General features: G+C 37.5%; 2 protein-coding genes and 1 long non-coding RNA gene across 5 annotated transcripts; 1 reads left to right on the top strand and 2 right to left on the bottom strand.

Annotated features, from left to right (window-relative positions):
* Positions 1-9: 9 nt before the first annotated feature.
* Positions 10-8629, bottom strand: bbs1 (Bardet-Biedl syndrome 1). Its single transcript, XM_034311316.2, has 17 exons — positions 8337-8629; positions 7878-7954; positions 7736-7770; positions 6852-7124; positions 5717-5763; positions 5569-5607; positions 5375-5447; positions 4745-4876; positions 4563-4669; positions 4267-4387; positions 3926-4084; positions 3363-3432; positions 3004-3162; positions 2735-2868; positions 1630-1764; positions 1448-1534; positions 10-1355 (listed from the first exon to the last, which is right to left on the bottom strand). The coding sequence occupies exons 1-17, from the start codon at positions 8366-8368 to the stop codon at positions 1269-1271; spliced, it is 1767 nt and encodes a 588-aa protein (XP_034167207.1). The 5' UTR covers positions 8369-8629; the 3' UTR covers positions 10-1268.
* A 642-nt stretch (positions 8630-9271) lies between these two features.
* Positions 9272-19225, bottom strand: LOC128316981 (complement factor B-like). Of its 3 annotated transcripts, XM_053240399.1 has the most exons (19): positions 18797-19225; positions 17988-18060; positions 16225-16425; positions 15936-16121; positions 15642-15815; positions 15430-15516; positions 14387-14520; positions 14106-14220; positions 13723-13854; positions 13430-13525; positions 13067-13204; positions 12830-12936; positions 12386-12515; positions 12136-12280; positions 11478-11557; positions 11143-11249; positions 10789-10909; positions 10612-10661; positions 9272-10425 (listed from the first exon to the last, which is right to left on the bottom strand). In XM_053240399.1, exons 2-19 carry the CDS (start codon positions 18040-18042, stop codon positions 10258-10260), a joined length of 2226 nt encoding a protein of 741 aa, XP_053096374.1. In that variant the 5' UTR covers positions 18043-18060; positions 18797-19225; the 3' UTR covers positions 9272-10257. The 3 variants fall into 3 exon arrangements, with proteins under 3 accessions (XP_053096374.1, XP_053096375.1, XP_053096376.1); XM_053240400.1 differs by lacking the exon at positions 18797-19225 and having other exon boundaries at positions 17988-18753; XM_053240401.1 differs by lacking the exons at positions 15936-16121; positions 17988-18060; positions 18797-19225 and having other exon boundaries at positions 15642-15888; positions 16225-16356.
* Positions 19078-20070, top strand: LOC128320512 (uncharacterized). The gene is made up of 3 exons (XR_008304032.1): positions 19078-19216; positions 19341-19632; positions 19939-20070. It is a non-coding gene; the product is annotated as an uncharacterized LOC128320512 (long non-coding RNA).
* The last annotated feature ends 1058 nt before the right edge of the window (positions 20071-21128 follow it).

Below are 21128 nucleotides of genomic sequence, written 5' to 3'. Positions count from 1 at the left end.
TGTCTTTCACTGTATAGCAACTGTTCCTCTGAATGAATAAAACATAAGAAAGTATATTCTTCCTTTATTTTCTTATGTCTTAGTCACACACGAATGAATCTGTAAGGCTGGATATTCTGTATTTACAAATCTGTGTTTACAAATGGATATTCTGTGGTTACACATTGCCAGTTGTGGGGTGTAATATAGCTAATTTGGGATTATAGCTATCCAAAAGTTAGCTCTCTAACATAGCATGGTTTATGCAAGTCATGTCGGCCTCCATTGGTCTATTTTTAACACAACATATTTCAAACAACAGCAAACCCAATAGTCAGATGTTGTGTCCAAGTTCCCTTCACATATGTGTGTTTCAGTCTGCAAAAACCCATCAGATGTCACTCCTGGTTAGTTCTGGAAATCAACCAGTGCACAAACACATTAAAACACACATTCACACCTAGGTGAAAGAAAACTGGAGATTTAAATTTCACTCTTTCAATTTATTCCTTTAAACATGACAGTTAGAGTTAAACTAAAAATACCATACATACTAATGGGAATAATAAATAATATTCACTCCCCAACTACTTTATTTGGAACACCTGCCCTTTCATACAATTATCCAGTCAGCCAATCATGTGGCAGCAGCACAATGCATAAAATCATGCACATACAGGTCAAGAGCTTTGGTTAATATTGATATTAAACAGTACTGGAGGGGAAATGTGATCTCAGTTACTATGACTGTGGCATTGTTGTTGGTGCCAGAGAGGTTGGATTGAGTATTTAAGAAACTACTTGGATCTGGGATTTTCACGTACTGGAAAGACCACACTGGGTTCCACTTCTGTCAGCCAGGAACAAGAAAGTGGACACAGGCTTACCAAAACTGGACACCTAAAGATTGGAAAAGATTTTTCCTATTTGTCCATGAATGAATGAATGGATTACAAATACACATACTAACTCCAACACTATATTACAAAAAAGCAATTAGACACACGCACATACACACACACACACACACACACACACACACACAATCATCAACCCAACTTTGTGGCCTTTTATAATGAAACACCTGTGACTGCAGCAATCATATCAAAACTCCTCTTTCTGTTTTAACCTAAAGTTCGGCTTCTACGGCCAGCACAAGCTTCTCCGATCACCTGCAGTGAGTGGTTCTTCAGTCTCTGCGGCATAATGGCTAAGCCCTGCCTCTACATGGACACAGCGACAATCTCATCCAGTACTAGCGCACACGCAGGCCATCTTGTCCATGTCTCCTAGTTGAGTGCCAGTCCTTCGCTTACAGGCATGTTAATGTGTGCAGTGAGGAGCGGGGTGCTCTTCCCTTCCCTCAGCACAAACACCTGCAGCAAATAAAGATGGCAGCATTTTAAAACGGACATATACTGTATTTATCAGAAGACATAAAAGACATTTTGTAAAATGAAAATCTCACTTTGATGATATCTGAAATCCCTTTATCACTCAGACACTCCACAAATGTGTCAATGGGGTAATTCAGCCCTGGAACCAGCAGGGGGATCTACAGACACAGCAAAATAAGGCATGACCCAATTCATACTCATTCAACTCATTACATGCTACTTAAGAGGAATTTGAGCAAAAAGTGTAGCTTACCTTAAAGAAGGCTGTCCTCATGCTGTACAAATTCTCATCGTACAGGAAACTGATTGCTAGGTTCATTACAGGGCGGCATGCTGCGGTGTTCTGGATGTTCAGAGTGAGTTTGAAGGACGGGCCTAAGCCTTGAACCTAACTCAGAGAAGAAAAAAAAAAAAAAAAAAAAGAAAACAGTCTGTCACATTTTTTAGAAGTATTTCAATTACAGTTTACTTACTATTCATGCAACAGAATAGAGAAAAAAAACCAACAAAAAAAAACATGAAACTAGTGTTCCACCAAAGATGTAACTACATGTATTAACTGATCGCTGTCAGATCTTTTTGAAGGCAGGTGAAGGGTTAACCAGCTAGGCCTATCGAGCATGCTAGTGTAGCCATTTTTCTGGCATGGTTTGAGTCCACTAGTCCCATTAGAGAGAAAGGACACTGCAAATCAATACAAAGCTCTTCTGACTGCTCTACTTTATCCTATTCTGAAATATTTCAATTCTGATGGGAATGGTCTCTCCCAGGATGACCCCTACTCGTCAGGGCACGAGGGCTTACTGAATGGTTTGATGAGAATGAAAATGAGTTAAATCATATGCTATGGCATTTGGTCATGAGATTTCAAGACCTGTGGGAGATTTTGAACTGACATTTTAGACAGCGATCACCACCACCATCATCAAAACATCATCAGAGGGAATATCATTATGGGAGAACGGTACTCATTGCTACATTACAGCTCCAGAGACTTGTAGAATCTGTACCAAGGTTCACTCTAGCTGTTCCAGTGGCTTGTGGTGACCAAACACCTTATTTACACATACTAACATGTTTTCGCCTTCAATTTGTCTTCCATCTGTATGCTGTAGAAGGCCTTGTCTCCAATCAGATCTAAATTGTTTCCAATAAAAGGTCACAAACCTTTCTTCATTTACTTGTATATATTATTTACTAAAATCTTCTAAATTTAATGTGTTTAAAATGAGCCCATTGCTTGTTTAAATGAAAATATTAAAATAAAATGGTTGACTGGCAATGTTCATGGGCATAGATACTTAAGGTGTATTAACTGGTAACTGGCAAAATGTCACCATGAACATGTTTACACTCACCACTGCATTCATCTTTAGAGGTTCTGTCAAGCTGGTTGACATGGGAGTGAGGCTGGACTCCAGGGCTTTGACGTAGGCCCTGGCTGCAGCTAGCCGCAGCCTGCTCAGGTCCATTTGGAAGGCTCTGTGCATGGCTACACAACAATCCACAGACGATATCATTTCAGAGATAGACAGCATGAACCATTACAGTGAAGTATGATAAAGCTCTTCCTTCAACTGTTTCTGATAACTATGCAGACGTGGGTCATTCGGGTGGCTGTACATACCCACAGCATTCTCCCTTTCTCTCATGGTCTGGTCCACATAAAGCTTGGTTTTCTTGGGCACATTTAGTCGAATGCTCTGAGCTATTGGGGGACCAGAGATGGAGTCCTTGTCATCAAACACAGCTGTCCTCTTCAGGATCTTAACGATCAGACCCCCTCCTGCACAACAATAAGGAAATTAATTCAAAGCAGTAGATAAAGTGCAGTAGATGAAGTTAAGTCCACTATGCTATCAACATACTAAGATGTTATACACTGAGATTTACGTCTAACTTGTTTCATGGACTTTACACAACATTAAAGGTAACTATAAACTGATAAAATGTACATGTGTTGGAACAACAGTGTTTTAACAGTACCTTTGGTGGTCATGATTAGGGTGCCGTCTTCACGACCATAACGTCCAAAACAAATGCTGGTCACCACGTCCTGTAAGGCAAAGATGTAATACACATAAGGTATTTCAAGTGAGGGTAGTTCAGCTTATTAAAAGACAAAACTGTGCAAAAAAATTTTTGGGCAATCAAAAATGTGGTCTGATAAATGGGGGTGCATTATTCTGTCAACTGCAATATGGTGCAACTTAAAAACAAGAAACTTTTAAAAATAATATTTAGAATAATTGAATAATACATAGTAGATCATAATAATAATGGGGAACAGCCGTTTTTTTTTTTTTTTTTTTTTTTCCCCAGTAAGCACATAATACTGTTTGGTACCAACAGCACCAGAAAGCAGGAAGCATATGAAGGGATGCAAAACGCTGGGGTGCTCATTCCATAGATTATTGTGTGCATTTACTTTGCCTGAAATATTTTAGGATGAAATATTGTGTTTACCACAAATAGTGAAACCAAGACCATTTCACTTACTATAGTTTCCAGCAATGTACACTTATCTCAGCTCTCACTATGTATTTTACCTGTGTTTTGATGGTGCTGACTACGTTCTTGTCCCGGTACACATGGACCTCACAGTTGGCCAGGGCCACCAGTATGGCCTGGAAGCCCCGTGTGGGCAAGTCCAGAAGGGCCATAGTGGTGACTGGAGCAGGCAGGTAAGTCGTCCACAGCTTCTTCCCCTTCAAAAAACAAAACAAAATAAGTCAGATTGTCGGTATAGTTGAACGCTAGTACCACAATTTTGACATTTACAATTCTTTACATTATAAGGAAAAGCTGCAGTGGTTGTATTATTTTAAGAAGCTCTGGGTGACATGGATGAATCGATCATTGTGCGTGTGTTCAGGTGAGATAGTGAGACCTTCTGAGTGAAACTCTGCATAGTCTCCTCAGCACAGCCCACCACCACATTCTTTCCCATCCTGACCAGTCCAACAGGGTGAGAGGACAGCTCAATGCAGTACTTGGGCTTCTGCGAGTCCCTGTAACAAAAAACGTGTCCAATGCAAGATGTGATCAGTTGGATACAGTGTCTTCTGGTGCACTGCACTGCTGCTGATCACAAGAACTCCAAATTTGTTCAGGTTAGATGCAGTAATCTGTCATTGCACATGAACAACACTGGCGTGGCTGGGAACTGGTTGGTTGCTCACATACCTGCGCAGTACATAGATGTTCCCATTACGACAGGCTACAATGATTCTGAACTCTACGTCAAACTGACCAGTCACATCCATGAGTGTAGGGACACTGGGAAGGGACATCTGCAGACACAAAGATCATTTTTAAATTCCATCTATACCTTGGAAATACTGGTGTAATAAAACTCAACTACTGACCTTTGAGAGAATAGTAAAGGCTTCCGGGTCCAAGATATAAATATCCTGACTTTCTGTGCCGATAACCAGACAGCTGACTGCATCATCATCCGCCATGTTTTTCTTCAGTGTCCCTATGCATGTAATGACCGTCTAAAAGTAAGGAAAAAATTACACACAGCAGCCCTTATTCATCAGCGTTGCATACAGTCAAATCTGATCATAAAAAGAGCCCACGGTCTACTAGCTAAGCTAATAAGGATCATCCATAGTCTGTTTCCTTATTCATCACTTTCATAGTTGTTCTATCTGCACAGTCAAATGCTTGACTTGCATTTTAATAATCATAGTCAAGATCATTAATAAGTATACCAAGTATAGTAGGTAGAGTAGTCCAAGTAATAACATTAAATCACAGGAATTTTATACTAAATCATAGGTAATTGGTTTTACTTTTGATGTCATACAACAGTTTCATGAATTCGAGGCAGATTTGTTAATAGATTATTTAAGCCTTGTGCTCAAATCTGCACTCATTTCTATACAACTTTAATAAAATAAGGGTCATTGTCTGTATTTACTATACATACACAACTGTGTGTGTGTGTGTGTGTGTGTGTGAGTGTGTGAGAGTAAGACAAGACCTGTCACCTGTCTGCGTATGGGCTGCTCTTTGTGAAGGTTAACGTAAGACTCCATTTCCTGTGGTTCAAGCATGAGGAACCTAAAATATAATGCAATATTAAAGCAGAATTTCAAAATGCTTTAGATCTGATGGCAAAACAGTAAAATGTCCACAGGCAGTTGAAGAAACTGTGTGAAATTGTTTTTGTGTAAAATGTTACCGTAACGATCTCACTGATAGTGGGATGTCAGCCTTATCTCTAAAGAACAGAAGGGAAATGCTTAACAAGCATTTTTCACAAGCATGCCTCTTTCTTTTATTGAGCAATTAAATGACAATAAGCAAATCTGTACAGTTATGCAACTTACCTTATACCCTCTAACATTTCTTTTAGTGTCATTGGGTCAATCATGTCCTTGAGAGACAATGCAACAGACGATTAGATGTAAACACACACACACACAGGCGCACACACACAGGCGCACACACGCAGGCGCACACACGCAGGCGCACACACGCAGGCGCACATACGCAGACGAACGCAGATGCACACAGTGGATAAAGCAAGTGCTTACAAGATCATGCTGAAAATTACGAATCACATTTTTCATCAATCAAAGAATGACGAAGTTTTTTTATACAAGAGAGAATTCTTGAAATAAGTGAGCATGTGCATTAACCCTTAAACCTAGAAAATATCAAGAAATTCAAAAAACTTGCCAACGATTTATCATTTAAAGAAATATTCCATCACTTAATCTCCATCTACTGCATGTGTGGTGTATATGCGGTTACCAGAGACAAGAATCTGACACATTTCTCTGAACTGAAATTCAGAATTTTAAATTTAAATATAAATTATTATTATAATTAAATCACTATGAATTCTTATGAAGTCTTCTCTCTAAGGTACATTATATAGCCAAAAGTATGTGGACACCTGACCATCACATCCATATGTGCTTGTTGAACATCCCATTCCAGATTTAGTCCCCTCTTGCTGTTATAATATCCCCCTCTCTTCTGGGAAGGCGTGTGGCTGAGGGGATCTGTTCGTTCAGCCACAAGAGCATTAGTGAGTGATTAAGTGAACTCATTATTGATCAAGTGAACTCATTATTGATCAAGTGAACTCATTATTGATCAAGTGAACTCATTAGTGAGTTCCAGTGACATTCTACACAACTATGTGCTACAAACTCTCTGGTAACAGCTTGGGAAGGTCCATATATGGGCGTGATGGTCAAGTGTCCACAAACTTTTGGCCATATAGTGTATTGTTGCATGACATATATGACACTATACCTTATTTTAATAGATAATACCACATTATTAGAGAACACATAAATGTAAGATACACAGTGCAACTAATTCATTCATTCAACTAATACCAGTCAGTAGCAGTTCTCTGCTGCAAAGCTTCCCCTGTTTAAATATCACATGCAACACAAAGGATGTAGACACACAGCTAGACAGATCAGGTGTGATGGAAGGCTCGCTCACCCCTCTAGCCTGATTCCATACATCCTGCTCCAGGGGGTTGACCTCCAGAGTGGGCAGAGTGAACTTGAAATAGGGCCGTAGGTTCTTGTAGATGTAGATGAAAGGGCCTGAGGCCACAGCGATGGCGGGGGTGCGAGGCTCATGTTGGTCCATGAGGAAGGACACCAGACCGGTGGGCAAGTCCAACAGGGTGTTCTCACTGAGCAGCCCAGTGCCACGATACACCTTCAGCTTCATGTTGCCTGCTCCTGTACCCAGATCACCCACCACCAGCTATCATGTATGCACACACACAAACACATACAAACATCAAATGAAATAAGAAAAGCCGGTGTGTGACAAATGTGACAAACATTACACCAGAAACAGTAGGTGCACATTATAGGCTTCACAGGAGATCAGAAGTTTCAGAAATACTCAAACCAGGCTGTCTGGCACCAACAGCCATGTCATGGTCACTGTGAGAGTCTCTGAAATTACATTTTTCCCCCATTCTGATGTCAGACATGAACATTACCTGAAGCTCTTGACTTGCGTCTTCATAATTTCCAATTATTTTGCATCTTCAAAATTTGGATAATCGTATGAATGTGCAGGTGAACTGGTGTTCCTAATAAAGTGCATGGTGAGTATATTAACCTCTCCAAAAGAGTTTTTCTTAGTCTCTGACCTAGGGAACCAGTATGAGGATGTGTTTATTGATTGGGACTTCAAAGCACTTCTGTAAGTCGCTCTGGATAAGGACATCTATCGAATGCCATAAATGTAAAAGAGTGTGTATGGTAGGTGCACTTGATAAGGAGTGGGGCTACATGGTAGGTGCATATCATACAAGTATACATCTTAGCGCGTGCACATGAAAATGGATTGAGACAAAATCTGACCTTGTTTTCACCATCTCCATGCAAGTCTGCCAGAGCTGAGAAGGAGATACAAAACATCATTCATGTCTGGGTCTAGATTTTAAATCACTTAGCAAGGATTCAACGATCCTGGGAATGATTAGTTAGTTGAATGCAAACTTACTGATGCATGAAGAAAACGTATATAAATTGGCAACTGGATCATAGTGTGCATCAAGCCATTTGGAACTGGACACTGCACTGGAAGAAAAAAAGCAAAAGAGCATGCAACTTTCCATCAACACTTCAATACAGGATGAATTTACACACCACCACAACATTATTCACCTGTAAACGGTTTGCTAACTTTACTTGCAAAATTTAAATGCAGATAAATACATTATACAGGGCGTTTGCAGGAAAATGGTTTCACTCCTGGCTCACAGTAAGCAGCTAACATTTAGTGAAGTGCATAACGGTTCAGCTACATTCAACAAAACTGCTAATCAAATAATTAATTCCACTTATTAGCTTAGCTAGTAACTATTTTCGTAAACAGAAAATATGCTAATCGAAGTAGCCATCTAGCCGCTGTAATTTAGCATGTAGTCTAGATTAGCTAAACAGCTAGCCAGCTACCAACCTGTCTTTCATCTCCATAGGAACTGACGACATGCTAGCTTTTATTTTTAAGCGCTAGCTGTGATGTAAGAATTTCTAGAGAGGTGCTGTCAGTAATATAATGATAACAACCAGCAAGCTAAAAGCATGTCTGTAATCCTTAGATCGGCTTTCCACGTTTCCATAGTAACAGCAAGGGCGGCGCTTGTGCGTGGAAATCCCATCAGTGGAGTAGCGGTGCTACGTAAATAGTTGACGCGGTGAAAATTAACTCGCATGCGCATGAGTTTGCGCATGCGCTGTATGCTTATATGACACAGTTCCACAGCTTGTGTCACTGTGCCGACGTTCGCTTATGATCACGTGACCCGTGACGTATGAATCACTTCGCTGTTTCGTTAAGGAAGTGAATCATCTGATCGGTTCGGTTTAATAGGCGGAGCTTTGACATTTGCCAGTGTTCAAAGGCGCCTTGGCATTTCTTGTGAGTTAAACTGTGGGTGCTGTTTAGGGATTTTGTTTACATCATTTTCAGAGCGGTATTTTCTATTATTTATCTATAAAAGTCTATTATTGAATGAAGGAATCACGCAGGAAGAGATCCCAAGTGTGCACCTGATTATGAAGTACATGACCCCAAATAATGTCAATGTAATATAACTGTTTAAAATGGCACTGCCATTGACTGTCATTGATTCATTGTGAAAAATAAGATTGTCATTGCAAAGGCTACAGAAACACTCAAATGATTATTAACACTGCAGTTTGGTTGCACAGGTGCATTGGCTGGTCTGTCCTCAGCAGCTGGTGTGTAACAAATAAAACACTTTGGGGCTGTAACAGGAACATTGTTACCATCTTGAAGTTGATTATTTTCCTATAACAGCATGTCCAGAGAAGTGTTTCATTTCTCTTATACCACAACAGTTTTCCAGCAATTACATTTTTAAAATTTATTAATGAATGACATGTGATGCTTTTTAACCATTTATTGTTATTTTCAGTTTAAATACACAGGAGGGAGTACATGCAGTGCTCAACACTTGCAAAACAATGATTGAATAGTGTGAACTGCTTGGAAGGAACAGAGAGTAGAGGTGTTGAATTGATAGTTTGTTAGTATCTACCATGTAGCTACACTACTGGCCAATTTATAAGATAATCATACCTATATAATAGACACACTGCTAATGTATAATGTATAGTAAACTACTGCAATAAAAATTGAGTGGCTTGCTACTATACCTATAAAGGTTACTTGCTCCAACTCCTGGCATACTGTGTTGCCTGCATAACCGTGTAACAGCTGTATGTTATCTGATTCTATGTTATGTGCGTCTATATACTTCACTAGATTTAATATATTTTGGATGTTAATAATAGTCTTACACTGTATTTTAATGTATTTTAAAGTCCCTGGGTGGGTCAGGGACTACATATGAAAATGAAACTTTTGGGCTAATTCTAGTTCATTTACAGTACAGTTGATAGTGTTTATTAAAGGGCACTGTCACTGACAAATCAATTAGTGAATGAATAAATAAAATCAGTTTGTTTGGTAATCTCTTATACAAATGGCCAATATAACTATTTTTTAACTAAAATTGTCTTTCCTATTCAAAATATTCAGTGATATTTTACATTACAACAAAGCAATCCTGAATATTAAAAGGCCTAAATTATATTTCAGTTATAATGAAACGTTGGTGATTTTAAGCATTAAATGGATTCTTAGTTATGTGACTCTTATTGAGTTTTGAAGTTAAGCAGCACTAATTGAGACTCTCCATATTAATTACATTCATTTGGATTGTAAGACTTCAAATCCAAACGAATGACCATATCCTACTAATGAACATTCATAACATTCTATTGTATACAGTCCACAATTGTTTAAAACATTCAGTGAAAAAAAAAAAAAAAAACTACAACATATCATTCCATCATTCCAGAAATGTTAGAGGTTCACCTGTTATTTCATCACCCAGGTATTGTTTAAGGAAAGCTTGCACTTCTGGACTAAAAAGGTTTGTGTGGAAGTCTCTGGCTGTCTCTTCAGACGCTGCATCAGCTGCATGTACATCCTTCAAACCCCAACTGACAATTCCAACCTGTTTAAGATTAATCGAGTGTTGTAAAACCTCTGTCTACTCACAGTGATTTTGGTTTTATGGCTTTACTGCAATGCTCAGTATAGGCTAGATCATTTTGTGGTGAAAATCCAATAATTTTAGTATTTAAAAGCAAAACTATATTATGAGCTATTAAAAAGTGGGTGAGATCATGTGATTTCTGACCTGGATCATACGAGACTTTAGCTGCACAAATGTAGCACCACCAGAATCACCTGTTGGAAAATGTCAAGCTCTTAAACAAAAAGATTGCACTGCATAATGCGAAAGCTTTTAGGCAAAGTGATAAATCACCAATAAGGGCTCTCAATTAACAATTTTTTAGAATATAATATCAATGACCTTTGTAGGAAACATGACTTTGTTCCATCCCACCAGTGCACAGGAAATTGTCTGTAATGTTTTTTCCTGCTTCATCTGTAATTTTTAAAGCCTTTTTCACATCTTCAGTGCAACCATTCAACTATGGAAAGAGAAGTAAAACATTGGATTTGTAATCAGTATCTTCTGTAACATAAACTAGCATGTTTTCAATACAATTCAATATACATGGATTAGCTATTCAGACCGGGTTGCCAGAATCATGTTTAAAAATAATCTGTGGCCACCAATATCTTGTTTTAAAGTAAATAATCAGAATTAAATATAATCAATATCTGCAAACATAGACTATGAAAAGCATATGGAGGTGATTACCTGATGTTGTTGCTTGATTAGGACTTTGCTCTTTGTAAAATAATCACCTTGTCCTTTAGCTGACATTAAATAACCCTTTATAAGATTATTGTTCATCAGTATTTCCTCTGTAATAAAACAAATAAAGCCATATAATGTTTTATGTTTGTTTTATGTATTTTTGTTTGTAGGTACAGCATTACATGCATTACAGTACATGTGCAATGTAGTTTATTGCTAGATTACTCTGAAAGAGTGCCACAATGTTGCTAGACAATTTAGACTTTTAGTCTGCTTTATACGAACTTGGGAGCAATATTCTCTTAAAACAATGAAAGGTTTTATTTTTTACTTACTGTGCTCTTGACATGTTGTGTCACTTGTGGACAGCTTTAGAGCCGCATTCATCTCCTTGGTACAGGGAATACAGATGGTTCTAGGGTGCACATAGTTATACATAGAACAATGAGTCATGAGAACAGCAGGCTCTTTAGAATCAATTTGGGCAAAGTGGTGTGTCTTTTCCATTCTGGGCCACAAACTTTTAATAAAGTGTTCTATTCTTTTGAATTTACAATTCAGCCAGAATGTGTTGAATAATTTTCTATAGAATAGAATATGAATGTGAAATTATTAGAATTGTGAAACATCCTACAACATTAACCATAACTATAAATGAATAAAAGTACCATGTGTCTATCTTTCATTAAGTAAATTGCTGCGGTATAACAGAAATAAAACACTTCCGGACATGATGTTATTGGATAAATAATCAACTTCTGGGCTTCACTTCACATCAGGGTGAATATATATTACACATTATATATTGTATTTCTGTGGCTCGATTAAATAAGTGGCTCAGGGGGAGCTTAAAGGCAAGGGATTGAGCCATTACCTGTGGGGTTAAGTATTTGCTTTGATGTCTATGTGTTGGGAAAAGCAGTTCAATTATTATAGCTGTGATGTAATATATGTCATGTAACATGTTACGATGTAACATATACAGTTCCTTACCTGAGATTAGGACTGATTTTTACATGCCACTTCATTTCAATTAAAGCCACATCATAGTCATAATATTTTGATATTCCCTCTGTATTCCCTCTAAATTTGAAGTTGGGATGAAGTATGTAATTTTCTACATTTGCCAATCTTGTCTCTAATAGAAATTTAAAAATAAATGAATTAGTTACTCATTTTGACTTCCATTCCATTTTTTATTTTGAATGTCAAATGGCTATTGGTGTGCTTTGGTTGCATATACCTTTGGCATAGGGGGCCTCAACCTTAATTTTTTCAGGAATATCATCGGTTCTGAAGCAGTGAGCAGCAGTTAGAATAAACATGGGAGTGACAAGTGATCCTAAACAGTTTGATGTTGTGCCATCCTCATGCTGTGAAGAGCAGAAAGACATTATTGCTTACACTGTTCTTCATCTCTTTCCAGAAGAGTAAACAGTAGTGTGATGTGAAACACTGATATTAATTGAACAGTTACAATACAGTTGTGCCAGTTCATCACAGGGAACCATGCACACATGTTCATACCTAGGGATAATGTAGAGTCGCCAATTTACCAACTGGCAAGTTTTTGGAAGGTGGAAAGAAACTGGGGAATGCAGAGGAGGCAGCAATGCTACCTGCTGAATCACCTTTCCACCAGATTTTAATTTCAGATACAAAATACCTATGTAATGAATTAACTCACAGTTACAACAATCTTTATAAGCCAGGGATATCTGTTCCTCATGGCTGATTCAGTCCCATCATCAGAGTCTTTGTAGAGTCCACAAAGACGCACACTAGTGGTCTCATCTACACACAGCAATAAAAAACACACAACTTGTTGTTAAGCTGGACATTTTGGAAGACAACTTTCCTAAACTATGCTTTCATGCAAGCCATATCTATAAGTTGAAACACACAAAGAGCACTATAGCAGTACCTGTCATTTCATACAAGATCTCTGGCACATTCTTCATGTTCGGGAGTAAGTACAGATATTTTTCATATGCTCTTTTTGTGACCCAGTCATTGACAGCCTCTTGTGGGACATTTACACCAACACCAAACACATAGCTATCTGTAACATAATTATATTAGCCAGTTGAACTTCTAGTAATTGTATCACAACAATAGATAAGTGCAAAACTTCTGCTATTTGTCAACAGTTGAATTTGTTTGATCTCAGGACCTGTTGGAGAGTTTCAAATTCAATATCGCATAATTGACTAATTAGTTACTAAAATATGCTTTAAGAGGAATAAATAAATAATAAGCTGAATACCAAATGTCACTTTTTCCTCACCAAGTAATTCTTCACGATTTCTTTCATCTCCATCATAGACAATTTCCTTAATCTGCTCCACCATGGTTTTGGGATTTCCTCCAATATTGTAAACACCTATAGAGAAAGTGGCAAATCATTGCCCGAAACTACATTATTCTGCTTATATTTTTATTATATAAATGTGTTGATCATTAACAATACATGCAACCACAAAAACAAATGAAATACACATAGGCAAATAAAAAGTCAGCATATTCACAATGGTTCAACTAAATTTTTGTTGTGTACAATAAAAGATGAAGAAACTATACCATCAGTAAACATGATTATGACGTGATGGATATCCTTGAAGTTTTTTTTGTCTCTAGTCTTCTTTAAACGGATGCAGTCTAATATTGTTTTATAGACTTTGCCAATGTTGCTTCCTGATTTCTGTCCTTCTGCTGTCAATTGTAAAATATCAACAGCTTAAACTGTGGCATTATTTGAGTCCTTTTCAACAAAATTATATTTACAGTATTATTTGAGTCCTTAACCTCAACAAAATTATATATATAGTATGTATATATACTGTAAGTATTAATTTAATTTAATAAATCTCATAATTAATAAATAAATTTAATCACCTCTCAGATATTAAGTTGCTGTAGTTTTAGACTCTAAAGGGGAATCCATCTTTGGATGAAAGACTTACCATGATCCAGTGACTTGAAAATGGTTTGTATAGAATATCCATTACTAACAATTTTTGCCACGTTTGTGGCAAAAGTGATGATTTCATAATTTGGAAGGACCTCATAATAGCTTATCTGTTGAAAAACAGGTTAGACTCATACAAAATCATTCAGATTTGTAATAGTGCCAAAGCAAATGAGTATATATATATTAGCCGATCTTCATAGTATATGGACACACAAAACTGAAACAATGAAACATGAGTAAGGACAAAATTCAAGCTCCAATCAATGCACATACCAGTACTAGAAGCTTCTTAATGACCTCCTTTGTCTTATTAAAATCTTCTTCCTCTATGCTGTCGGATGCATCCAGGGCAATGTAGATATCTAGGTTTGATGGCTGGGACAATCTGATTTTCTTCCCAGGCTGAGCTGGAGTATACTATTTTTAGTTATTTATGTAGTCAAGTGTGAAAATGTATGAACTAAACTCACTGGTTTTTTTTTTTCTTCAAACCAGAAAATTCAAATGCTACATTATACATTACACAAAACTAGGGAAGCATCAATACCATTTTTTCAAACTGAGTACATGTTTTTTGGTACTCGTGATACCAATACCAATATTGAGCCTGAAACGAGTCTACTCACTTACTATTAAGCAGTAAGGGGTATAAGGGAAGATTTTATTTAGCTCTGTTTATGTTGTTTGCTAGCAATGAACTCTTCGTGCTCAGATTTATGTTTAAGATGTTACGGCAATTAAACAATATCTTTAGTAGAGAGCGCTAGGCCTGAAATGCCCTCACATTTGCCAGTTTCTCTGTGCACTCATTTCACTGCTCCATGCTTGTGAATACCTTTGTGTGCGTGCAATTCCTGTTACCTCGAGGCCATTTTTAAATAGTGCTCTGCTCAGGTCTGCTGTCCTCAAAATCTCTAATTAACATACTGTTTAAATGCCATAAAGATGTTTTATCAGGTTACATATTGGAGGAAGAAGCTCCTTCTCTTGATATTTTTGCAGACCACAGTTTGGAGAATTTGTTTTGCTTTGATCATTCATGGGGAAATACATCCAGATTGCTGTCATTCCATGTCACTTGTTCATTATCGTGACATACACTAGGCTTCACATAGTATAATGATATCAAATATTGTTATGAGAGCAATTTTAATGAGTATGTGTACAAGTGAATGAACATGGTATCGGACCAATACCCAATACTAGTATCGGTATCAGTGCATCCATAATAAAAACCAATGCAATATTTTCAGGGCTTTTCATACCACAGTCCATGATAATAACAGGAAAATGTGACTTGTGGAGTCCTACTGTACCTGGTTGCTCATGCATGTTTAAAGTAGTCATCAGAGAACTTCCAAAAGCCTTCCCTACTTCTTCAGGAGTGTCGTATGTGAAATCAGCTAAAATATAAAGCAAGGAGACTTTTTTGTAATCCAAGCAACATTAGTAGAATCAGTCATGGTGGCTGTATTATTTGTATTCTGTAGAATGCTCTCTGGCATTTGGGCACTAGGAGGATGTTTACCATAGCACTCCGGCTCTTTCCCTGACCAATAGCCATCATCCTGACACACACGCACTCTGGAACCCAGTAGCTTCAACTTGTTATCACAGCTGTAGGTAACTTTGTCATCAGTGTTGAAAATGTGACCTTGTCTGCTGGCTCCAGGTGGAGTGCCAGGGTCTGGGCAGTGACCAGCTGTGGGTTGGGTATATTTTTTCATAAGACACCTTCTAGGCTGGTACATTCATAATGATATTACACATGTTACCTGTTTGAAAGAAAACAAGATGGAAAAGGCAGAGACATTTTTCTTACTGTTTATAGCACAAACTGGCATTCTACCACTCCACTTCCCATTCATCTGACACACACGGGTAGGAGATCCCCTGAATGTGTAATTAGAAAGACACTTGTAGGTAGTTGTGTCATTCACATAGTAAAATGTCTTATTGGGAAACACCACTCCATTCTCCAGACCATTCGGGTTAGGACATGTGGTATCTTAAAAGAATAAAGAGATACTTAAATAATGCAACTGTGTGAAAAAGACAACATGGCCTAGGAATAGTGAAGGTGGACTGCTGCAGAATTGTTTGTTGCTTACTCTTGCACACTGGTAGTTCTGTAGTGGGTGCAGGATGCCACCGGCCTCTTTTACAGTCACGTCTTTTCACAGGATGTGGATAATAACCCTCTGGGCAGATGTACCTCAGAATACTACGATCATTGTACATCTTGGAGAGGGTGAAGCTGCCTCCCGAGATAGCCAGATTACTTTTAGGGCACTGAGGCAAAGATGGAACACCTATACAGAAATGGATACATACATAATGACGCCAAAAATATTAAAAATCTGAAGAAAAAAAAAATCAGAAGCACAGAGTATTCATGACTTTTGACATCTGTGAAATTAGGTTTTCATTTGATGAGAATTAACACATCATGACAAGTTAATTCTTAAAGACTGACACCAGAAAATGCCAGCAAGTCAGTTATTGGCATAATTTAGCATTTAACAGTAATTAAGTTATGTAAAATTTCTAATTACACAAGGACACAATGGAGATCTAATATTTTCAACTTTAACACCAAATTTATATATTTACTTATCTTTTTTCCTAGCCTTATATAGTATACATTATGATACAGTACCAATTGGGTAAAAATGTTTATAATGTTTTTTTTTTAATTAAAATAGAATAATTGAACATAATATAGAAGAATATTGAAATATAGAAATATTGAAACAATAGATGTATTCATAGAAAAAATGAAAACTAGTTTTAAAACATCAATCTGTATATCCAACAACCTAAACAAACATGCGGGTCAAGATGCAAGACACAAAAAGTAAAAATACTCTCATTCTCAGCCTCACTCATACTTTCTCCATGTAGGATTGCTCATCATCTTCGTGCTCACTATCATCTGCTGGGAGTGCTACCTCTGCTTTATACTTCTTTAAAGTTCAGTAGAACAAAGAAGTATTCATCTTATACATAATAGAATAATGTACTTTCATTCTAACATGGGTCCCTTGAGGACTAATGGTTAGGTCTCCTGGCCAGGGAACCAGCCCTGCGAGCTAGGGCTGCACACGGCAGTGCACTACCAGTGCCGTTGCCGGATACCTTTCCTGACGCAACCCTCCCCAATTTTATCCGAGCTTGAGACCGGCACTGGGAGTGCTCTGCCATGTGCAACCCTAGGTCCAAATCAAATATGCGGACCGGTGACCTGCTGTGGCGACCCCTAACGGGGGCAGCCGAAAAAAGAAGAACAAACTATGATTCTAACATAATATTTGAAAAAAAAAAGAAAATATATAAATTTTTAAGAACAGGTAATTCATGGCTATAATGCAAAAATATTCAGATCATTCTAATTATGTTGCTTGTAAATGCAATACTTACATAGCTACCTAATACTTTTGTTATGGCCTAGTGTGATTCCATTATGGTACTTTGTTATGGAAATTATATTTCCATAATTTTCTAACACACATTTATATATTTCTGATATAAAGTTATTCAAAGTATATCTTGACTTATCAATAAACATGGATCAAAATTTTATCTTAATGAAAACTGACTGGCACATTAGTTAAAGGTTCAAGGTTTACTAGGATCTTATGACCAATATTGCCATTTCTATTGGTTAGTATTGAGTCCTCCCCTCTTAGTTGTTGTTTTTGAAGCAAGGCAAAATGTTTCATGTTGCCTGGACTTACCATAGAAGCCTTGCCACATACTAAACAAACTCCGTATAATTCATAAAAATCAGTTGTCCTATGAGCAAACATTTTGTGTGTCGTGGTATTCCATGAGGAACAGATTGTGACTGTAAGACAAAAGTTACAGAACTTACCAATTATTATTGGACAGAGGCAGATCACAAAAATAAATGAACTCCAAAGACCCATGTTGTCTTTCCCAGGTTACTGTAAATGAGACAGAAAACGTTTGAGAAAAGTAGAGTTGTATTTACATGGCAGGAGCCAATTTGTTTTAAAGACAGAACTAACTCTATTTAGTCACAGTTTAACAGAGATCATTGACCAACAACTCAGTGACTTTACTAATTGATTAACAGCACTGTTTACCCCTCAAGTTTACCCAGACAAAAGAGTGAAACAACAGTGAAATGGGAGAAAATCACATTTAAATGTTCCGTTCCAATTACATCCGTAAACTGATGCTACTTATGGAAAAAGAAATTTATTGGAAAATAAGTTTATAGTAGTTTCCAGTGGAAATGAGTTCTTACTTTGATCTCTGTTCACTACACTGATGCTGAAGCAATCACTGATTAATTCATTCAGTTCTATTCTGTTGGTTAAATGCCCCATATTTTTATTAGGTCATGAAAATATTTTAAACCTTTGACTGCTGTTATCTGTACAGAGTGTGTAGGCGTATTTGAGTGCAAGTAACAGTCACTTTAAACTTTTAAAGATTTGAAACATCTTTTGGTAGTTTTTACAATGTCTTTACTAAATTGGCCAAAAAGTTGGCTCTTTTTTGCTGTTTGACAAATGTGGTGAAAGTGACAGATATGAATTTGCTGTATGAAGTATTTCACTAGCTTTCATACTAAAAGGATGCACACTATGGTAAGAGTACAGCATTCTCTGGCATATGTTTTTTCCTCAGGAGAAAGAATAAAGCTCAATGTACCTGAGATAAGAGGTCCATGTAGATGCAGATATGCCGTTGCTGCAGTCTCCCTAAAACAAAACGCCAGTTACCTACCTCCTTGGGGTAGGACATTTCCATTCTAATGCATGTAGCAAACTATTTATAAGTATCCATGCAGGTGACAGTTAGAAATTTGATAATAAGGGGTTAACTACACTAGGCTGCATCTATTTTTTTTATTGAAAATAGAAAAGCTCTCTCTTTCTCTCCCTCTCTCTCTCTCTCTCTCTCTCTCTTGCTCTCTTTCAGACACACACGCACACATATACACACATGCATGTACACCGATAAGTTTAAGTAACTACATGAACTCTACATTGGACTATATTGATTGGAATCTGTATGGGACTATATAAGGTATTTGGAGGTTGTCTTTTTAGGAGACTGCAACTGTACCCTGTAAGTACAAAAAAAATTTTGACAATATGACAATATCATTTGTGCAACATTTATTCCTTGTAATCTATTTAAAAGGCATGTGTTGGAAGCACACAGTTGTAAAGAATGTCTTTGTATGCTGCAGAATTACAATTTCCCTTCACTGGAACTAAGGGGCCCAAACCTGTTCCAGCATGACAATGCCCCTGTGCACAAAGCAAGGTCCATGAAGACATGTTTTGCTAAGGATGGTGTGGAATAACTCAAGTGACCTGAACAGAGCCCTGACCTCAATCCTAATGAGCTCCTTTAGGATGAACTGGAAAGCTGACTGGATCCCAGGCCTCCTCATCTCACTAATGCACTTGGGGCTGAAGGGGCAAATCCCCTGAACCACACTCCAAAATCTAGTGAAAAGCGTTCCCAGAAGAGTGGAGGTTGGTATAACAGTAAATTGAGCTGGAATATGATGTTCAACAAGCACATATGAGTGTTATGGTCAGGTATCCACACACCTTTGGCCGTATGGTGTCTATATTCAAATGTATTTATGTGTATGACAATAAAACCCTTAAAATATGTACCACAGTCATCATTGTCTATACAATTAGTATTAATACATTAATACATGCATAATAAAATACGTTGTCTGGTATATTATGGCATGTATTTCAGTACATTGCAATCCATTTTAGTTTCATTCATTCATTCATTCATTCATTCATTCATGCATCTTCTGTAAGCCCTTAGGGGGGTGGTAGAGCCGGAGCCTATCCCAGGAACAGTGGGTGTGAAGGGGGAGTACACCCAGGATGGGATGCCAGTCCATCAGAAGGCACTATGTACACACATTCACACATTCATTCCCAGCTAGGGGCAATTAAGTGGAGCCAATCTACCTAATGCTATGCCTTTGGAACACGGTAGGAAACCAGAAGACCTGTAGGAAACCCAGGCAAACACAGGTAGTACATGTGAAACTCAGACTGTAACCTGAGCCCAGGATCAAACTGGGGTATCCGGAGTTGTGAGGTAACAATGCTACCCTTTCTTTTGTTTGTTCTATAAGAGGAAAATATCTTGCATAGAATAAACTTTTCAGTTTTAAAACTGGTAAATGGCAGTTTTAAAAGGCACTGATTTACATGGTTCATACAGATGGTTTACAGTTTGCAGATTAGTAATACAAGGTTAAAAGTTTAAAACTTATGCACTCCATTTAGGGCTGATAATGTCTAAACGTGGTTCACAATATCAGTCTTGGGTACACTAAGCCAGTGGTTCTCAAAGTGGGGTCCAAGGAACCCCAGGGGTCCTTGAATTTAAAAAAGTATATCTGTTACAGAAAATCACAATTCACAATCATGTTATTATGGGGTTATTATTTATTATTGAGCTCTTATAGTTATTAAAATGTCTACCTTTAATTGAATGAGTTTAATTCAAACCTTGATAAATCAAAAATAAATCTGCCTAAATATTATAAATAATGCCAACACTTTATTTTACAGTTAAAGTGGCCCATGACTGCAAAACCTTTGAGAACCCCTGCATTAAGCAATACACCTTGTTTTCCTGCTCTAACGCCTGCTCTAACTTTTCTGGTAATCAAGCCCTTTATGAACTGTCCCATGTGCCTAATCAGGGAAAACCCCATTTAATACAGGGGTCATCAGCTGGCAGACTGCTGTCCCATTTCAGACCGAGCAAAATATATCAGTAAACAAACCGAGCGGAGGTGGTTTCCCAAAACAATTGCAGCAGTAATTTAAAAAGTAATTTGTTATCTTATTCGATAGAATGTTCTTTAATTAACAAGTTCATGCTCAATAAATTAACGAGTAACCTGACACATTCGTAATTCAATTACTTCATTATTCAGAAATTCAAATAGCTTTTTTTAATGTAGCTTTTGTACTATCTTTGGTTGTTC

The sequence above is a fragment of the Pangasianodon hypophthalmus genome, chromosome 15, assembly GCF_027358585.1.
Source record: "Pangasianodon hypophthalmus isolate fPanHyp1 chromosome 15, fPanHyp1.pri, whole genome shotgun sequence".
NCBI lineage: Eukaryota > Metazoa > Chordata > Actinopteri > Siluriformes > Pangasiidae > Pangasianodon > Pangasianodon hypophthalmus.
The sequence above is the reverse complement of the archived record's forward strand: the minus strand, read 5'-3'. Positions and strand labels throughout refer to the sequence as shown.

Excerpts from the sequence above, each read along its gene's own strand:
- bbs1 (XM_034311316.2), bottom strand. The coding sequence starts at position 8,368 with ATGTCGTCAGTTCCTATGGAGATGAAAGACAG. Across the intron at positions 5,764-6,851 it reads TATGGAATCAGGCTAGAGGG|GACATGATTGACCCAATGAC; the intron begins GTGAGCGAGCCT and ends TTGTCTCTCAAG. Across the intron at positions 5,448-5,568 it reads CTATCAGTGAGATCGTTACG|GTTCCTCATGCTTGAACCAC; the intron begins GTAACATTTTAC and ends ATTATATTTTAG.
- LOC128316981 (XM_053240399.1), bottom strand. The coding sequence starts at position 18,042 with ATGGGTCTTTGGAGTTCATTTATTTTTGTGATCTGCCTCTGTCCAATA. Across the intron at positions 13,526-13,722 it reads CATAATCATGTTTACTGATG|GTGTTTACAATATTGGAGGA; the intron begins GTATAGTTTCTT and ends CTTTCTCTATAG. Across the intron at positions 11,558-12,135 it reads AAAATCAGTCCTAATCTCAG|AACCATCTGTATTCCCTGTA; the intron begins GTAAGGAACTGT and ends TGTGCACCCTAG.